At 43.1% G+C, this 15,175-nt stretch overlaps 1 protein-coding gene across 8 annotated transcripts in view; it reads right to left on the reverse strand.

Moving 5' to 3' along the window:
• HSF2BP (heat shock transcription factor 2 binding protein) overlaps positions 1-15,175 on the reverse strand; it is a 93,832-nt gene that overhangs the window by 11,067 nt on the left and 67,590 nt on the right. The window contains exon 8 of one of the 8 annotated variants that reach the window (XM_082459828.1): positions 429-513. The exons of the other annotated variants lie outside the window; for them this stretch is intronic. Within the exon in view, the coding sequence (XP_082315954.1) occupies positions 461-513 (53 nt within the window). The 3' untranslated portion in view covers positions 429-460. The remainder of the gene's footprint in view (positions 1-428; positions 514-15,175) is intronic. 8 annotated transcript variants of the gene reach the window in all.

The following is a 15,175-nucleotide window of genomic DNA, read 5'->3' on the forward strand; positions in this document are numbered from 1 at the left end:
CAGACCTTTTCCCGGACTCTCTCCCGGCTAGCCGTGGCGCACTAGCCCCTTCAGGCTGTGTTCACGCCGCCAGCCTCAGTCCTCTCCCTGCGATCTGACCGCAGCCCGAGCCTCAGCTCCCAGCCCCGCCCGCCCCGGCGGGGGAGCAGACAAGCCTCTCGGGCTGGTGAGTGCTGCTCGGCACCGATCCTCCGTGCGGGAGTCTCTCCGCTTTGCCCTCCGCACCCCTGTGGCTGCGCTCTCCTCCGTGGCTCTGGAGCTTCCCCCCTCTGCCACCCACAGTCTCTGCCCGCGAAGGGGCTCCTAGTGTGTGGACACCTTTCCTCCTTCACGGCTCCCTCCCACTGGTGCAGGTCCCGTCCCTATTCTTTTGTCTCTGTTATTTCTTTTTTCTTTTGCCCTACCCAGGTATGTGGGGATTTTCTTGCCTTTTGGGAGGTCTGACGTCTTCTGCCAGCGTTCAGTGGGTGTTCTGTAGGAGCAGTTCCACGTGTAGATGTATTTCTACTGTGTCTGTGGGAAGGAAGGTGATCTCCACGTCTTACTCTTCCGCCATCTTGCCCTTCCTCCAGTGCCACTTCTTGATGCAAAAGCTTAGCTCATACGAGGAGCATGACAATGTCACCCTCTAGTAACATTCCACCTTCCAGTGTTACAATCATATAACTTTAAAATGCTCAACTAAAAATACGAGGGCTTTTCATGTAGTTTTCTGTAATTCTGCCCAGTCATAAGATTGTTTTAAGAGGTATTACTTCATTTTCACTCCACGTGCAGCAAAGCCCTGAGAGACCACATACAGATATGGCATCTCTTCAGGCCACTGAGTTCCGCAAAGTCACAGCTGCAACACTCAGAGTGAATTCCGTTTTTCCGTGTGAATGCTCTCTGGAGTTACAGAACCTGGCAGCCCTGCATATACTGTAGCAACCACTAAAAAGCAGCTGGACTGAAACAACAGCCCAACACAAGTTATAACCTTTAACCACCGGGGATCCAATTCTCCTCACCATGTCTCTCTACTGGGAGCCTTTAACATGCCACTGATTCTTGATTAGATATTGTAATTGGAACCAGACTCAAAATCAGTACCTCCTTCTTAGCACTACACTTTAAAAACCTTTTAAGAAGTAAGTGGACTGAGAGAGTAGACTGAGCAAACCCTCAGTGGGAACTGCCACAGCACCAAGGCCCCGGAGCCCCTCCCCGCTGAATGAGAGCCCCCAGGGCTCAGGGAAGACTGCTGTGCTGGGAAGCGGAAAACAAGCCTGCCCTACCCGGGCCCAGACCGCTGAAGCGCTCCTATCTGGGGAAGGGGAAGGAAACTTGCTCTGGCACAAGAACTGCCAAAGACACAGGCAGAGCGGCTGCCACAGGGAGGAGGACAGGATCACGGGGAAGGCGCCACTCAGATGCAGGTGGATGGGAGCCGAACCAAAACCGCAGAGAACTCCCCTGCGTCCTCCAGCGGCCCAGCAAACACCCAGCGGCCAATGAAAGCCGTCTACGGCAGCAGCGGGAGGGGCAATAGGATGGAAGGAGACCCCTCCGAGGCACAGACCCAGAGGGAAGGCCCGCAGCTGGGGGTGGAGGCTGACAAAGGACTCTGGCAACTCAGGCCTCACCCACAGCACAACGAAGGAGAAGACTGGAAACCAGCGGCACAGAGGTCACCACAGAGACAAAACCCACACCAGCCCAACGCCCACACCGACAGCCCCACAGAACAGGAGGTGTAAACACTCTCTATGTACCTCATTCTCTCCTGCAGAGGTTGGTGCACTGCGGCCCAAGGGCCAAATCCAGCCCAGGACCTGTTTCTGCACAGGCTGTGAGCTAAGGTTGGTTCTTACATTTTAAAGAGTTATCTTAAAAGAAAACAAAACAGAAGAATAATATGCAACAGAAACCACACATGACGCTCAAAGCTCAAAGTATTTAATAGCTAACTCATTACAGGAAAAGTTTGCTGACCTCTGCTCTACTGCCCTCCACACAATGTCCAACACTCAATCAGAAATTACAATGACAAAGCAAGGGAAACAAAACCCCACTGCAGTAATAAAGTAATCAGCAGAGCCAGACTCAGAGATAACCCAGATTTAGAAACAATTAGAAAAGGAATCTGAAATAAATATGATTAATAGATGGGAAAGCACTGTTTTAGGGTTCTTTCAGTATACCTGGAGCAGTACAATATTATTTAAAGATTTTTAATGTTTCAATTGAAAATCTTTAACTGTGATTAATTAATTAATATAATTAATTAATCACAGTTAATTAAAGATTGTATTATAAACCCTAGGGAAAATACTAAAAAGAGTTTTTAAAATGTAAATGATAAGCCAACAGTGCAGATAAAATAGAACATTAAATACTCAATCCAACAGCGGAGAAAAAGGAGGAAAAAAGAAACAACTAGAAATATTTCTGTATTTCTAGATACATTAGATGAAAACTGTATAAACACACTGATTAAAAGACAGAGAATGCACAAAACATCAAGACCCAAATATACATAGTCGACAAGACACCCAAGATAAATATAAAGACATAGGTTAAAAATAAAAGAATAAAAAACATGCCATGCAAACACTAATTAAAAGAAGTCTGCAGAGCCTATATTATTATCAGACAAGTGGACTTCAGAACAAAAAATATTACCATGGATAAGGAGGGATTATAATTGTATAATTATAATTATAATTGTATAATTATAAAGAAGTCAATGCATCAAAAAGACATGACAGTCTTAATTAGGTATGTACCTAACAACAGAGTTTCAAGAGAAACAAAGCACAATATGCTAGAAATCCAAGTGCAAATAAATTCACAATCAGAGGTTGGAAACTTTAATACTTTTATTTCCATTACTGATTTTAAAAAAGACAGAAAATCAGTGAAGATACAGAATCCCTGAACAACACTATCAACCAACTTGACCAAATATACATTCAAAAGGATTCAAAGTACATTCTGTGACCACAAGGAATTAAGTTAGAAATCACAGAAATACATAATAAATAACAGAAATACAAAATAAATAACGGAAAAATATGTGAAAAAATCTCCAAATATTTGGAAATAAAACAACACACTTCTAAATAATGTATGGATCAAAAAGGAAGTCATAAGGAAAACTAGGAAATACTTTGAATGAAATGAAAATGAAAACACAGTATCATAATTTATAGATGCAGTTAAATCACTGCTTATCAGGTGAAATTATAGCACTGAATGCTCATACTGGAAAAGAACAAAGGTCTCAAATTAGTTACCTTAGCTTTCATCTCAAAAAAAAAAAAAAAAAGAAAAAATCAAACCCAAAACATGTCGAAGGAAGGTAATAATAAAGAGCAGAAATCAATACAAATGAGGACAAATAAAACACAACTGGGGAAAAAACAGTAAACCCAAAAGGTGACCCTGTTTAAAAAAAATCTATAAAATTGATAAAACTCTAGCCAGGCTAAACAAGGAAAGGGGGAAGGAAGAAAAGACAGACACAGATTACAAATTTGGGGAATGAAAGAGGAGAAATCACTATAGAACCTACAGATATTAAAGGAATAATAAGGGAATATTATGAACAAATTTGTGCCCATAAATTTTGCAACTTGGATGGAATGGACAAACTGCTTGGAAGACAGAAACTACTAAGATTCGTTCAAAAAAAGAATCTCTGGAGCAGGGGACATTAGGAACAATTGAAGATGGAGGTTCTGTCTGGAAAACACATTGGATTAAGCTAAAACATACCCACAAATTCTAAGATGCTCCTTCTTCCCCTTCTCCATTTCTAGAGTTGGATGAGTCTTCTCTGGGCAATCTGAGCAACCCAAGAGGAAACATCTAAAGATACTGACCTGTGGGTTCCCAGTGAATGGCTGAGAATGGCTGAGCCAGCTCACACTACAGTGAAGTTCACAAGCCCCACTCACATGCTCAGGGCTTCCAATCGGCATTATAAATCCCACCCTTAAACACAAGCAAAAAACGATGTATTACCAGACACCTGAGAAGAAGATAATTATCATTTTCAACAAAAACAAAAGGAGGGCAAAAGAAAGACTATGCAATGAGAAGAAAACTTTTTTTAAACTTTATTAATCTCCTACTCAAGGAGATTTTTTTAAAAGTTGTATTATCCATTAAGCAAGAATGGGATCTATTTTTTTAATTCCAAAAAAAAAAAGGCAGCTGGAAATTAAGTGCATGATAGTAGAGATGAAGACTTCAATAGGCAGTATGGAAAATAAAGTAGAGGAAATCTCTCAAAAGTGGTACAAAAGACAAAGGGATGCAAACACTTCCAAAAAAACTGAGGAGGAGGGAATGTCTCCTAACTGATTTTATGAAGCCTATATTACCCTGATACCAAAACCAGGCAAGGACAACACAAAAAAGAAAACTGCAAGCCAATATCCTCTGATAAACAAAGATGCAAAAATCCTCTATAAAATATTAACAAACTAAATACAAAAAATACATTAAAAGGATCATACACCACGATCAAGTGGGATTTATTCCAGGGATGCAAGAATGGTGTAACATCTGTAAATCAATCAATGTGTTACATGACATTAATAAAATGAAAGGTACAAATCATATGATCATCTCAGTAGATGCAGAAAAAGCACTTGACAAGATTCAACATAAACTTATGATAATAACTCTCAGTAAAATGGGTAGAGAAGGAACATAAATCAACATAACAAAGGCTTACGACAAACCCATAGCTAACATCATACTCATTGGTGAAAAACCAAGAGCTATCCCTCTCTAAGATCAGGAACAAGACAAGGATGCCCACTCTCACCACTCTTATTCAACATACTATTGGAAGTCCTAGCCAGAGCAATTAGGCAAGTAAAAGAAAATAAAAGGCATCCAGTTTGGAAAGGAAGAAGTAAAACTGTCACTGTTTGCAGACAACATGATTTTATATAGAGAAAACCCTAAAGATGCCACCAAAAAAAAAAAAACTGTTAGAAATAATAAACAAATATAGTAAAGTTCCAGGGTATAAAATCAATATTAAAAGATCTGTTGGGTGTCTTTACACTAAGAACAAACTATCAGAAAGAAAAGTTAAGAAAACAATCCCATCTGCAATTGCAACAAAAAGAATAAAATACCTAGAAATAAATTTAACCAAGGAGATGAAAGACCTGTCCACTGAAAACTATAAGACACTGTTGAAAGAAACTGAAGAAGACACAAAGAAGTGGAAAGATATCCCATGCTCATGGATTGGAACGTTATACATTGTTAAAATGTCCATATGACCTAAAGCAATTCCTATCAAAATTCCAATGACATTTTTCACATTAATAAAACAATCCTAAAACTTATATGGAAACACAAAAGACCCTGAATAGCTAAAGCAATCCTGAGGAAAAAGAAAAAATCTGGAAGTATCACATTCCCTGATTTCAAATTATGTTACAAAGCTATAGTAATCACAACAGTATGGTTTGGGCAGAAAATCAATGGATAGATAGACCAATGAAACAGAATTGAGAGTCCAGAAATAAACCCACACATAATATGGAAAATTAATTTACAACAAAGGAGCAAAAAACATAAAATGGAGAAAGGATAGCCTCTTCAATAAGTAGCGTTAGGAAAATTGGACAGCCATATGCAAAAGAATGAAACTAGACCACTATCTCACCCAACACACAACAATCAATTCAAAATGGTTTAAAGATTTGAATGTAAGACCTCAAACCACAAAACTCCTAGAAAAAAAAAAAAACACAGTACATTCTTTGACATTGGCCTTAGCAATATCTTTCTGAATATGTCTCCTCAGGCAAAAGGAACAAAAGCAAAAATAAACAAATGGGACTACACCAAACTGAAAACTTATGCATAGCAAAGGAAACCATCAACAAAAAGAAAAGGCAACCAACCAAATGGAGAAGATATTTGCAAAGCATATATCTGATAAGTGGTTAATATCCAACATATATAAAGAACTCATACAACTGAATATAACACACATACTCACACACATAAAAACCTGATTTAAAAATAGGCAAAGGAGCCGAACAGACATTTTTCCAAAGAAGACATACAGATGGCCAACAGGCACATGAAAAGATGTTCAACATCACTAATTATTAGGGAAATGCAAATCAAAACCAAAATGAGATACCACCTCGTGCCTGTTAGAATGGTTATTATCAAAAGGGCAAGAAGTAAGTGTTGGTGAGGATGTAGAGAAAAGTAACTCTCATGTACTGTTGGTGGGAATATAAACTGGTGCAGCCACTATGGAAAACAGTATGGAGGTTCCTCAAAAAATTAAGAATAGAACTACCAAATGACCCAGCTAGTCCACTCCTGGGTATTTATCCAAAAAATAGGAAAACACAAATTTGAAAAGATATCTGAACTCCTATGTTCATCACAGAATTATTTACATTAGCCAAGATATGAAAACCTAAGTGTCCATTGACAGATGAATGGATAAATAAGATGTGGGGTGTGTGTGTGTGTGTGTGTGTGTGTGTGTGTGTGTGTGTGTGTGTGTGTGTGTGTATATATATATATATAAAAATAATATATGTGTGTATATATAAATATACACACACACACACAATGGAATACTACCCAACCATAAAAAAAGATGAAATCTTGCCATTTGAGACAATATAGATGGACTTTAGGGTATTATGCTAAGTGAAATAAGTCAGACAAAGACAAATACTGTACAATTTCTCTCATATGTGCAATTTTTTAAATGAACAAACCAAACCAAACAAAAACAAACACATAGATACAGAGAACAGAGTAGTGGTTACCAGAGGGGAAGTGGGTGGGGAAGAGAAAAATGGGTAAAGAGGGTCAACTGTATGGTGACAGATGGCAACTAAACTTTTGGTGGTGGGCACGCTGTAGTGTATGCAGAAGTCAAAATATAAATTTGTACACGTGAAACATATAATGTTATAAACCCATAAAAAATAAAGAACTAAATCTCTTTTAGAGAAAAAAATTCCTATTGGCATTTTTTCCAGTGTTCGTCCTTTTTAAAAAATATATAAAGAATTTTTTTTATTGAGGTATAGTTGATTTACAATATTAGTTTCAGGTGTACAACATAGTGATTCAAATTTTTATAGATTATACTCCATTTAAAGTTATTATAAAATATTGGCTATATTCTCTGTGATGTAAAATATATCCTTGTAGCTTATTTATTTTATACATAGTAGTTTGTACCTTTTAAACTCTACACCTATCTTGCCCCTAACCTGCCCCTCTCCCCACTAGCAACCACTATTCTTTTCTATATATCTGTGAGTCTGTTTCTGTTTTGCTATATTCATTCATTTGTTGTACTTTTTAGACTCCACATATAAGTGATAAAACAGTATTTGTCTGTCTCTGTCCGACTTACTTCACTAAGCATAATGCCCTCCAGGTCCGTCCGTGTTTTTGCAAATGGCTAAATTTCATTCCATTGTGTGTGTATATATATATATATATATATATATATATATATATATATATATATATATATATATATATATATATATATATATATCCCCCACATCGTCGTTATCCATTCATCTGTTGATGGACACTTACGTTGCTTCCATATCTTGGCTACTGTAAATAATGATGCTATGAACACTGGGATGCATATATCTTTTTGAATTAGTGTTTTTGTTTTCTTCAGATATATACTCAGGAGTGGAATGGCTGGATCATGGGCTGGTTCTATTGGGTTGGCCAGAAAGTTCATTCGTTTGTTTGAACGAACTTTCTGGCCAACCCAATATCTTTAGCTTTGAGGTACCTCCATACTGTTTTCCACAGTGGCTGCATCAATTTATATTCCCAGCAAGCATACAAGAATTCCCCTTTCTCCACATCCCCACCAACATCTGTTATTTGTGGTCTTTTTGATAATAGCTATTCTGACAGGTGTGAGGTGATAGCTCATTGTGGTTTGGTTTGTACTTCTCTGATGATTAGCAATGCTGAGCATCTTTGCATGGGCCTATTGGCCATCTGTATGTCTTCTTTGGAAAAATGTCTATTCAGGTCTTCTGCCCATTTTTTAATTGGGTTCTTTGTGTTTTGATATTGAGTTGTATGAGCTGTTTATATATTTTGGATTTAATCCCTTATTAGTCATATCATTTGCAAATATCATCTCCCATTCAATAGGTTGTCTTTTCATTTTGTCAACAGTTTCCTTTGCTGAGCAAAAGCTTTTAAGTTTAATTAGGTACCATTCGGGGTTTTTTTTTGCTTTTGTTTCCTTTGCCTTAGGAGACAGATCCAAAAAAATATTACTATTATTTATGTCAAAGAGAGTTCTGCCTATGTTTTCTTCAAGGAGTTTTATGGTTTCCAGTCTTACATTTAGGTTTTTAACCCATTTTGAGTTTATTTTTGTATATGGTATAAGAAAATATTCTAATTTCATTCTTTTACATGTAGCTGTCCAGTTTTCCCAGCACTACTTATTGAAGAGATTGTCTTTTCCCCATTGTATATTCTTGCTTCCTTTGTCATAGATAAATTGACCATAAGTGTGTGGCTTCACTTCTGGGTTCTCTATTCTGTTCCATTGATGTGTCTCTTTTTGTGCCAGTACCATACTGTTTTGATTACAGTAGATTTGTAATATAGTCTGAAGTCAGGGAGTATGATTCCTCCAGCTCCATTCTTCTTTCTCAAGATTGTTTTGGCTATTCAGGGTCTTTCTGTTTCCATACAAATTTTAAAATTATTTGTTCTAGTTCTGTGAAAAATGCCATCGGCAATTTTGATGGGGATTGCACTGAATCTGTACCTTGCCTTGGGTAGCATGGAAATTTTAACAATATTAATTCTTCCAATCCATTAACATGGTATATGTTGCTTTCAAAATTCAGAAATAAAAAGTAATTCTAACCTGGAATTCTATACCCAGCCAAACTCTATTATAGGTGAGGTAAAATAAAGACATTTCAGACATAAGATATCTTAGAAATTTTGTCTCCTCAATTATACTTCAAAAACAAACAAACTCATAGAAAAAGATCAGATTTGTGGTTACCAGAGGCAGGGAGTACAGGAAGGGGGAATTGGATGAAGGTGGTCAAAAGTACAAATGTCCAGTTATAGGATAAATAAGTTCTAGGGATATAATGTACAACATGATAAGTATAATCTATACTGCTGTATGCTATATATGGAAGTTAAGAGAGAAATTCCTAAGAGTTCTCATCGTAAGGAAAAAATTTTTTTTTCTATTTCTTTAATTTTATATCTGTACGAGATGATGGATGTTCACTACACTTACTGTAATCATTTCATGAGGGAGGTAAGTCAAATCATTATGCTGTACACCTTAAACTTATACAGCGTTGTATGTCAACTACATCTTAATAAAACTGGAATAAAATTTTTTAATTAAAAAAATAAAATAAAACCACAATAAAATAGAGCTTCCCTGGTGGCGCAGTGGTTAAGAATCTGCCTGCTAATGCAGGGAACACAGGTTTGAGACCTGGTCTGGGAAGATCCCACATGCCGTGGAGCAACTAAGCCCATGCGCCACAACTACTGAGCCTGCGCTCTAGAGCCCATGAGCCACAACTACTGAGCCCACGTGCCACAACTACTGAAGCCTGTGCGCCTAGAGCCCACGCTCCGCAACAAGAGAAGCCACTGCAATGAGAAGCCCACGCACCGCAATGAAGAGTAGCCCCTGCTCACCACAACTAGAGAAAGCCCGTGCACAGCAATGACCCAATGCAGCCTAAAATAAATTTACAAAGAAAAAAACCCCACAATAAAATAACCCCCATCAGACTGGCTAAGGTGAAGAAGGCTGACAGTAGCAGGGGTGGTGAGAATGGAAAGGAGCCAGAAGGCTAACGCTGTCGGTCAAATTTACACTGGGTACAACCATCTTGGACAACAGCCCTGCACAAGCTATAGAGTTGAAGACACACACTTCCATAGATCAAAACTTCCATTATTTTTTTAAAAATATTTATTTATTTTATTTATCTATTTTCCTTATTGTTTTGGCTGCGTCGGGTCTTAGTTGCGGCCTGCGGGACCTTTCCTTATGGCGCACAGCCTCTTCTTTGCGGCACTCGGGCTTCTCTCTAGTTGTGGCGTGTGGGTTTTCTCTCTCTAGTTGTGGTGCATGGGCCCCAGGGCACATGGGTTCTGTAGTTGTAGCATGCAGACTCCGGAGCATGTGGGCTCTGTAGTTTGTGGCACGCAGGCTCTCTCGTTGAGGCACGCGAGCTCAGTAGTTGTGGCGTGCGGGCTTAGGGGTCCCGTGGCACGTGGGATCTTAGTTCCCCAACCAGGGATCAAACCCGTGTCCCCTGCATTGGAAGGTGGATTCTTTACCACTGGACCACCAAGGAAGTCCTGAAACTTCCATTTTTTTAAGTAGACACCCAACAGGAAAATATGCATGTTTACCATAGATAGGCACAAGAATTTTTGGTGCAGCATTATTTGTAAAACCCCCAAACCTGAAACAAGTGTCCAATCCAAATGGTAAATGGATAAACTCATATAATGAAATATTATACAGCAGTGGTTCTCAACCGGGGTGGGGCACTTAGCCCTGCAGGGAACATGTTTGGTTGTCACAACTGGGGGCGGGGGTGCTACAGGCACCTAGTGGCGATACGGCAATGAACAGGCAACAGCACCAGGAGCCTACAAACAAAACATAAATGAGGACGCTGACACAAAACATGAGACTCCACTGACGTCACGTTCAATGGAGGAGGGAGCAGTAGGGGTCAGGAGGGATAAAGGGGATCCCAGCGTGCTGGCGACTTCCCACTCCTCAGCCTGGGCGGTTTTAATAAGTGCTCCTCGCAACAATTCTCTCAGCTTGGCCTGTACGTTTTGTGTACTTTTCTCTAAATATGTTACACTTGTTAAACTTATTTTGATAAAGGAAGGAAGAGAAAGAGGAAGAAAGGGGAGAAGGCAAGGAGGGGGAGAGAAAGAAAAATAACAACTTGCCAAAGTCAATCCAGAGACGCTCTTCCCAGGCCCCCCAACTCCTGCGGTCCACGCCGCCTACCCACTCGGGCCCACACGGATCTCTCTCCTCCCTGGACCCCTGCTCTGCTGGGAGTGCCACTGCCTGGCTCAGGTCCCAGCCTGACCACTTGATCCCTGGGTGGCATTAGTAGTGACCTCACAGAGCCGGCGAGGGGATGATATAGTTAAATGCATGTAACAAGCTCAGGATAAGGCCTGGCACAGAGCAAGCACTCAGAAAGGTTAGTTACATCAGCATCTCATCAAGTACTCTGTACCATCTCAAGTTAGTTCTTTTAAGTCTTGCCTTCTGTGACGGTCAATTCTATGTGTCAAATCGACTAGGCTAAGAGATGCCCAGAGCTGGCAAAACATTATTTCTGAGTGTGTCTGTAAGGGTTTCCTTGGAAGAAATCAGCATTTGAATCCACAGACCAAGTAAAGAAGATCACTCTCACCAGTGTGGGTGGCATCAACAATTCACTGAAGGCCTGAATAGAACAAAAAGGCAGAGGAAGGGTGAATTCGCTCTGTCTGCTTGAGTGGGACGTCCACCTTCTCCTGCCCTTGGACATGGCGCTGCTGGTTCTTGGGCCTTTGGACTTGGGACTGAACTACAGCACTGGCTTTCCTGGTTCTCTGGCTTGCAGACAGCAGATCACGGGACTTCTCAGCCTCCACATAAATCTCCTCATAGCTATCGATCCATCCACCCTACTGGCTCCATTGCTCTGGAGAACCCTGACACACGTTTCCTGCAGACTTCAAGTCCTTGAACACGGGAGACAAGGCGGCAACCCTCACAGACCCAGAGCCAGCGCTATGCGCACCCCAGAGGCTCACCGGGAGTCTCTGCAGACTGGCGGATACTGCACCTGAGTACCCAGCACGTGTGCTGTGCAAAGCTTGCTGGTCCGCAGATGCACCTGCACCACAATGAGTCCCACTGTATACAAAGTGCATCCAGTTTCCCAGGCAGGCAGGAGAGCCGCGGTTCATACCCTGCAGAGGGGCCTCTGCTCCTGGGAGCATGGCCCAGACTGACTGTCTATTAGACCCAAGTCTGACCGTGGACAGATTCTGAAAAGAAATAATGCCAAACATGCCTTCAAAATAAGCTACACACCACGCAGCAGCTCAGCCAGCCAAGAAATGAAATACTTACTTGGTTTTCCTTTGTTGCTTGTAGGCCTTTTTTCCTTAAGTTAAAGAAATAGGTGCCTTGAATATTAAACTATTAGGTACAAATATCTCTAAGGCCACCAGTGTCATCAACTAGAATCTAAGTAGGAGTAACTCAATTCGTGCCGTGTACACTACTTGTTCCAAGTGACAAGTGAGCATTTTACAAACTCTTCTACTGTTTCACGTCCTCTGTGAATCCTTCCGGCCGTCCCTGCACTGCCCCCCCAGCAGTGACATCAGCTGGTGACACCCCTCAGTGCTCACAGCACCACCAGCCTTCACCTAAATGCAAACGTATGCAACTCGTACGAGAAACGACACTGAGGATTTCTCTACAATTACTTCTCTGTGGTAAAGGAGGAATTCACTGGATAAAGGAAAAAATCCCATCAAAATTAAACAAAATCCATCTTCACAAATCAACCAAAACTTATTCTCTGATTCTCTAACCAGGAGATAGCTATTGAGCCTTAACCGTGAAGACAGATCAGATTCATGACATTTAATATCGCCACAGAAGCCTCATCCTGAAACAGTATTTGAGTCCCTTTAGCACTCTAACATAAACCAGCGAGCAAACACTTTTCCTCCTGGCGGCGTCTCAGCACCCTCCAGCTGCAGCACCCTCCTGCCGCCTGGCTCCACCAGCGCCTGAGCTCTGAGAGCCCAGCACCTTGCCCTGTCTTCCCTCAGACAGCGGGTGAAAGACAAGCCTACAGGCCTGGGGAGCCTGGGGAAATGAGCAGTCATCTGGACGAGCGAGCAAGGAAACAGGGAGGGCGAGCGTGCTTTGGCTTGTTTGGAGTAAACTATAAAAAGAGAGCTTGATAAGACATCAATTTCAAGGTGACTACAAAAGGTTTGACCATAGAATCTTGTTAAATTACAAGAACAATTAAAATATAATTTGATTTTTAATTCCTCTCCACGAAAATCTAATCTACTGAATGCAACAAGACCAAACAGAAGGAAACCGGTCCCTCCGTCAATATAGTTCAACATGGCAGGAGAGGCTGGGGGTCAGCAGCTGCCCACTCCCTGGCTCCAAGAGCTGGCTCTGCCTCCCAGACAGGGCATCTCCAGGGCACTTCAGAGCAAGGAGAGGAACCATTCTACCAAGTTCCAGAACTCTCACAACCCAGAGCCTGCTCTCCACCGAAGCAGTCAGCTGGGAGGGCTTCAGCTTCGTTCCAGAAATACCGTCATTGTTCAGAAGGTTTCTGGAACGCCTCCTGGAATTGCCTTCAGAGCCAATCTGTGAGCCATTCCCAAACATCGGTGTCACCGCCTTAGACGCCGACGCCACATCCGCATAAGGACTCTGACGCCCGCTGCGTACCGAGTCAGGCCGCACTGACCTGGCCGCTCATCGCGAGCCCTGCTGAGGAGCCGCTGACGACCCAGCCTCAGGCTCCCCCCGAGCGCCCCCCAGCCGGGCCCTCTCCCCTCCTGGCCTGCAGGCTCCCCCGACTGCAGCTCGGCTGCTCAGGGGCGTGTGACGCAGTCGCTCCGGGCTCACGACCTTCAGGGACCTCGAGGACACCACGTCCTCCGGGTTCTCCCCCCTCGTCCCGCTTCCGTCGTGCTCCCTCAGCGTCTCCTTTGCTTCCCCCTCCTCCTCCTCCTGCACTGAAGACGCCGGAGCGGCCCAGGCCCGTCCTCAGAGCCCTGTCACTCCCCGGATGACGCGGTCCACTGCTAGGGCCACACGTGCTTCCCACACCCTGACGGCTCACAGAGTGGTCTCCAGCCCCAGCCTCCGCGTGAACTCGGCTCAGAAACCCAACCATGCACTTCGCACCCCCCTTGCAAGGTCAAACAGGCATCTCGAATTCCACGTGCACCAAACTACTGGTTCCTCCCCGAGTCCTCCTAATAGCACCACCAGGGACCCAGCTACTCAGCCCCAAACTCAAGCATCACCCCGGCCCGCCCTCCCTCATATCCCCCTCCCCTCCAAATGGACCCTGAATCCACGCACGTCAATCACCATCGCTGCTGCTGCTACCCGCAGCCGCCACACCCTCCCACCCACACCCTGCACCTTCCCCCCAGGCCCTGGCCCCAGCCACGGCAGCCAGATGGAGCCCTGCGACCGCCCCTCAGACCAGGGCTGCCCTGCTCTGCCTTCACAGCCCACTCCAGGCCCCAGGTGACCCGGCCCGAAGGGCTCCCTGACCTCCTTCCTGACACTCCCCTGCACCTCTCCACCACACCGCCGCTTCACTCCTACATTCTCACGGCCACGGCCACTGCAGGGCCTTCCCACTGCCCCTCGGCTGGGGACGCTCTGTTCGCAGAACTCTGATGGCTTGTCCCCCACTTCACTCAGGTCTGCACTCATAACGCCCACAGAGCAGCCCCACCTTGTGCCTCGAGGCCCTCACACCATCCTATCTTTATTTGTATTACACGATCTCCGCCATTCTGCTGGTTGTCAAGTCTTTCACCTGAATATAAGTTCCACAAGGGAAGAGCTCTGTCTTGTTCACTTCTGAACCTCCAGTTCTTAGGGCAGGCTCGGCGCTCAAGGAACACCTGTAAAATATGAGCTTCCCGAGTGCTCCAAGCTGCAGTGCACCCTGCCCGTGGCGCCAGCCACGAGCGGGGCAGGTAAAGCACTGAACCACCAGGGGGGCAGGTAAAGCCCCCAGCTCAGCAGCAGAGTCTGCAGAGGGGATGCCAAGCCCCAGCAGTGTACTTTGTGGGAGACAAAAGAAATATGACCTCTAGTCTCTACTCTCTCAACTACTCTGGGATTTTTTTCAATAAAATAATTCCAGGCCATTAACAAGCAATAGATTAGAAAGTACGAATATGAGTCTGTTTGTAATATCCACCATGAGACCCTAAAGAAGGAATGATCAGTCTTGGGGGTGGGACATCTGGAAAGGCTCCCTAGAGAGTGGTTTCTAGTTGGATTTTAAAGATCTGGGAACGTAATGTGTCTAATCATTTA

Source organism: Balaenoptera physalus (assembly GCF_965194825.1).
Source record: "Balaenoptera physalus genome assembly, chromosome: 4".
Taxonomy (NCBI): Eukaryota; Metazoa; Chordata; class Mammalia; order Artiodactyla; family Balaenopteridae; genus Balaenoptera; species Balaenoptera physalus.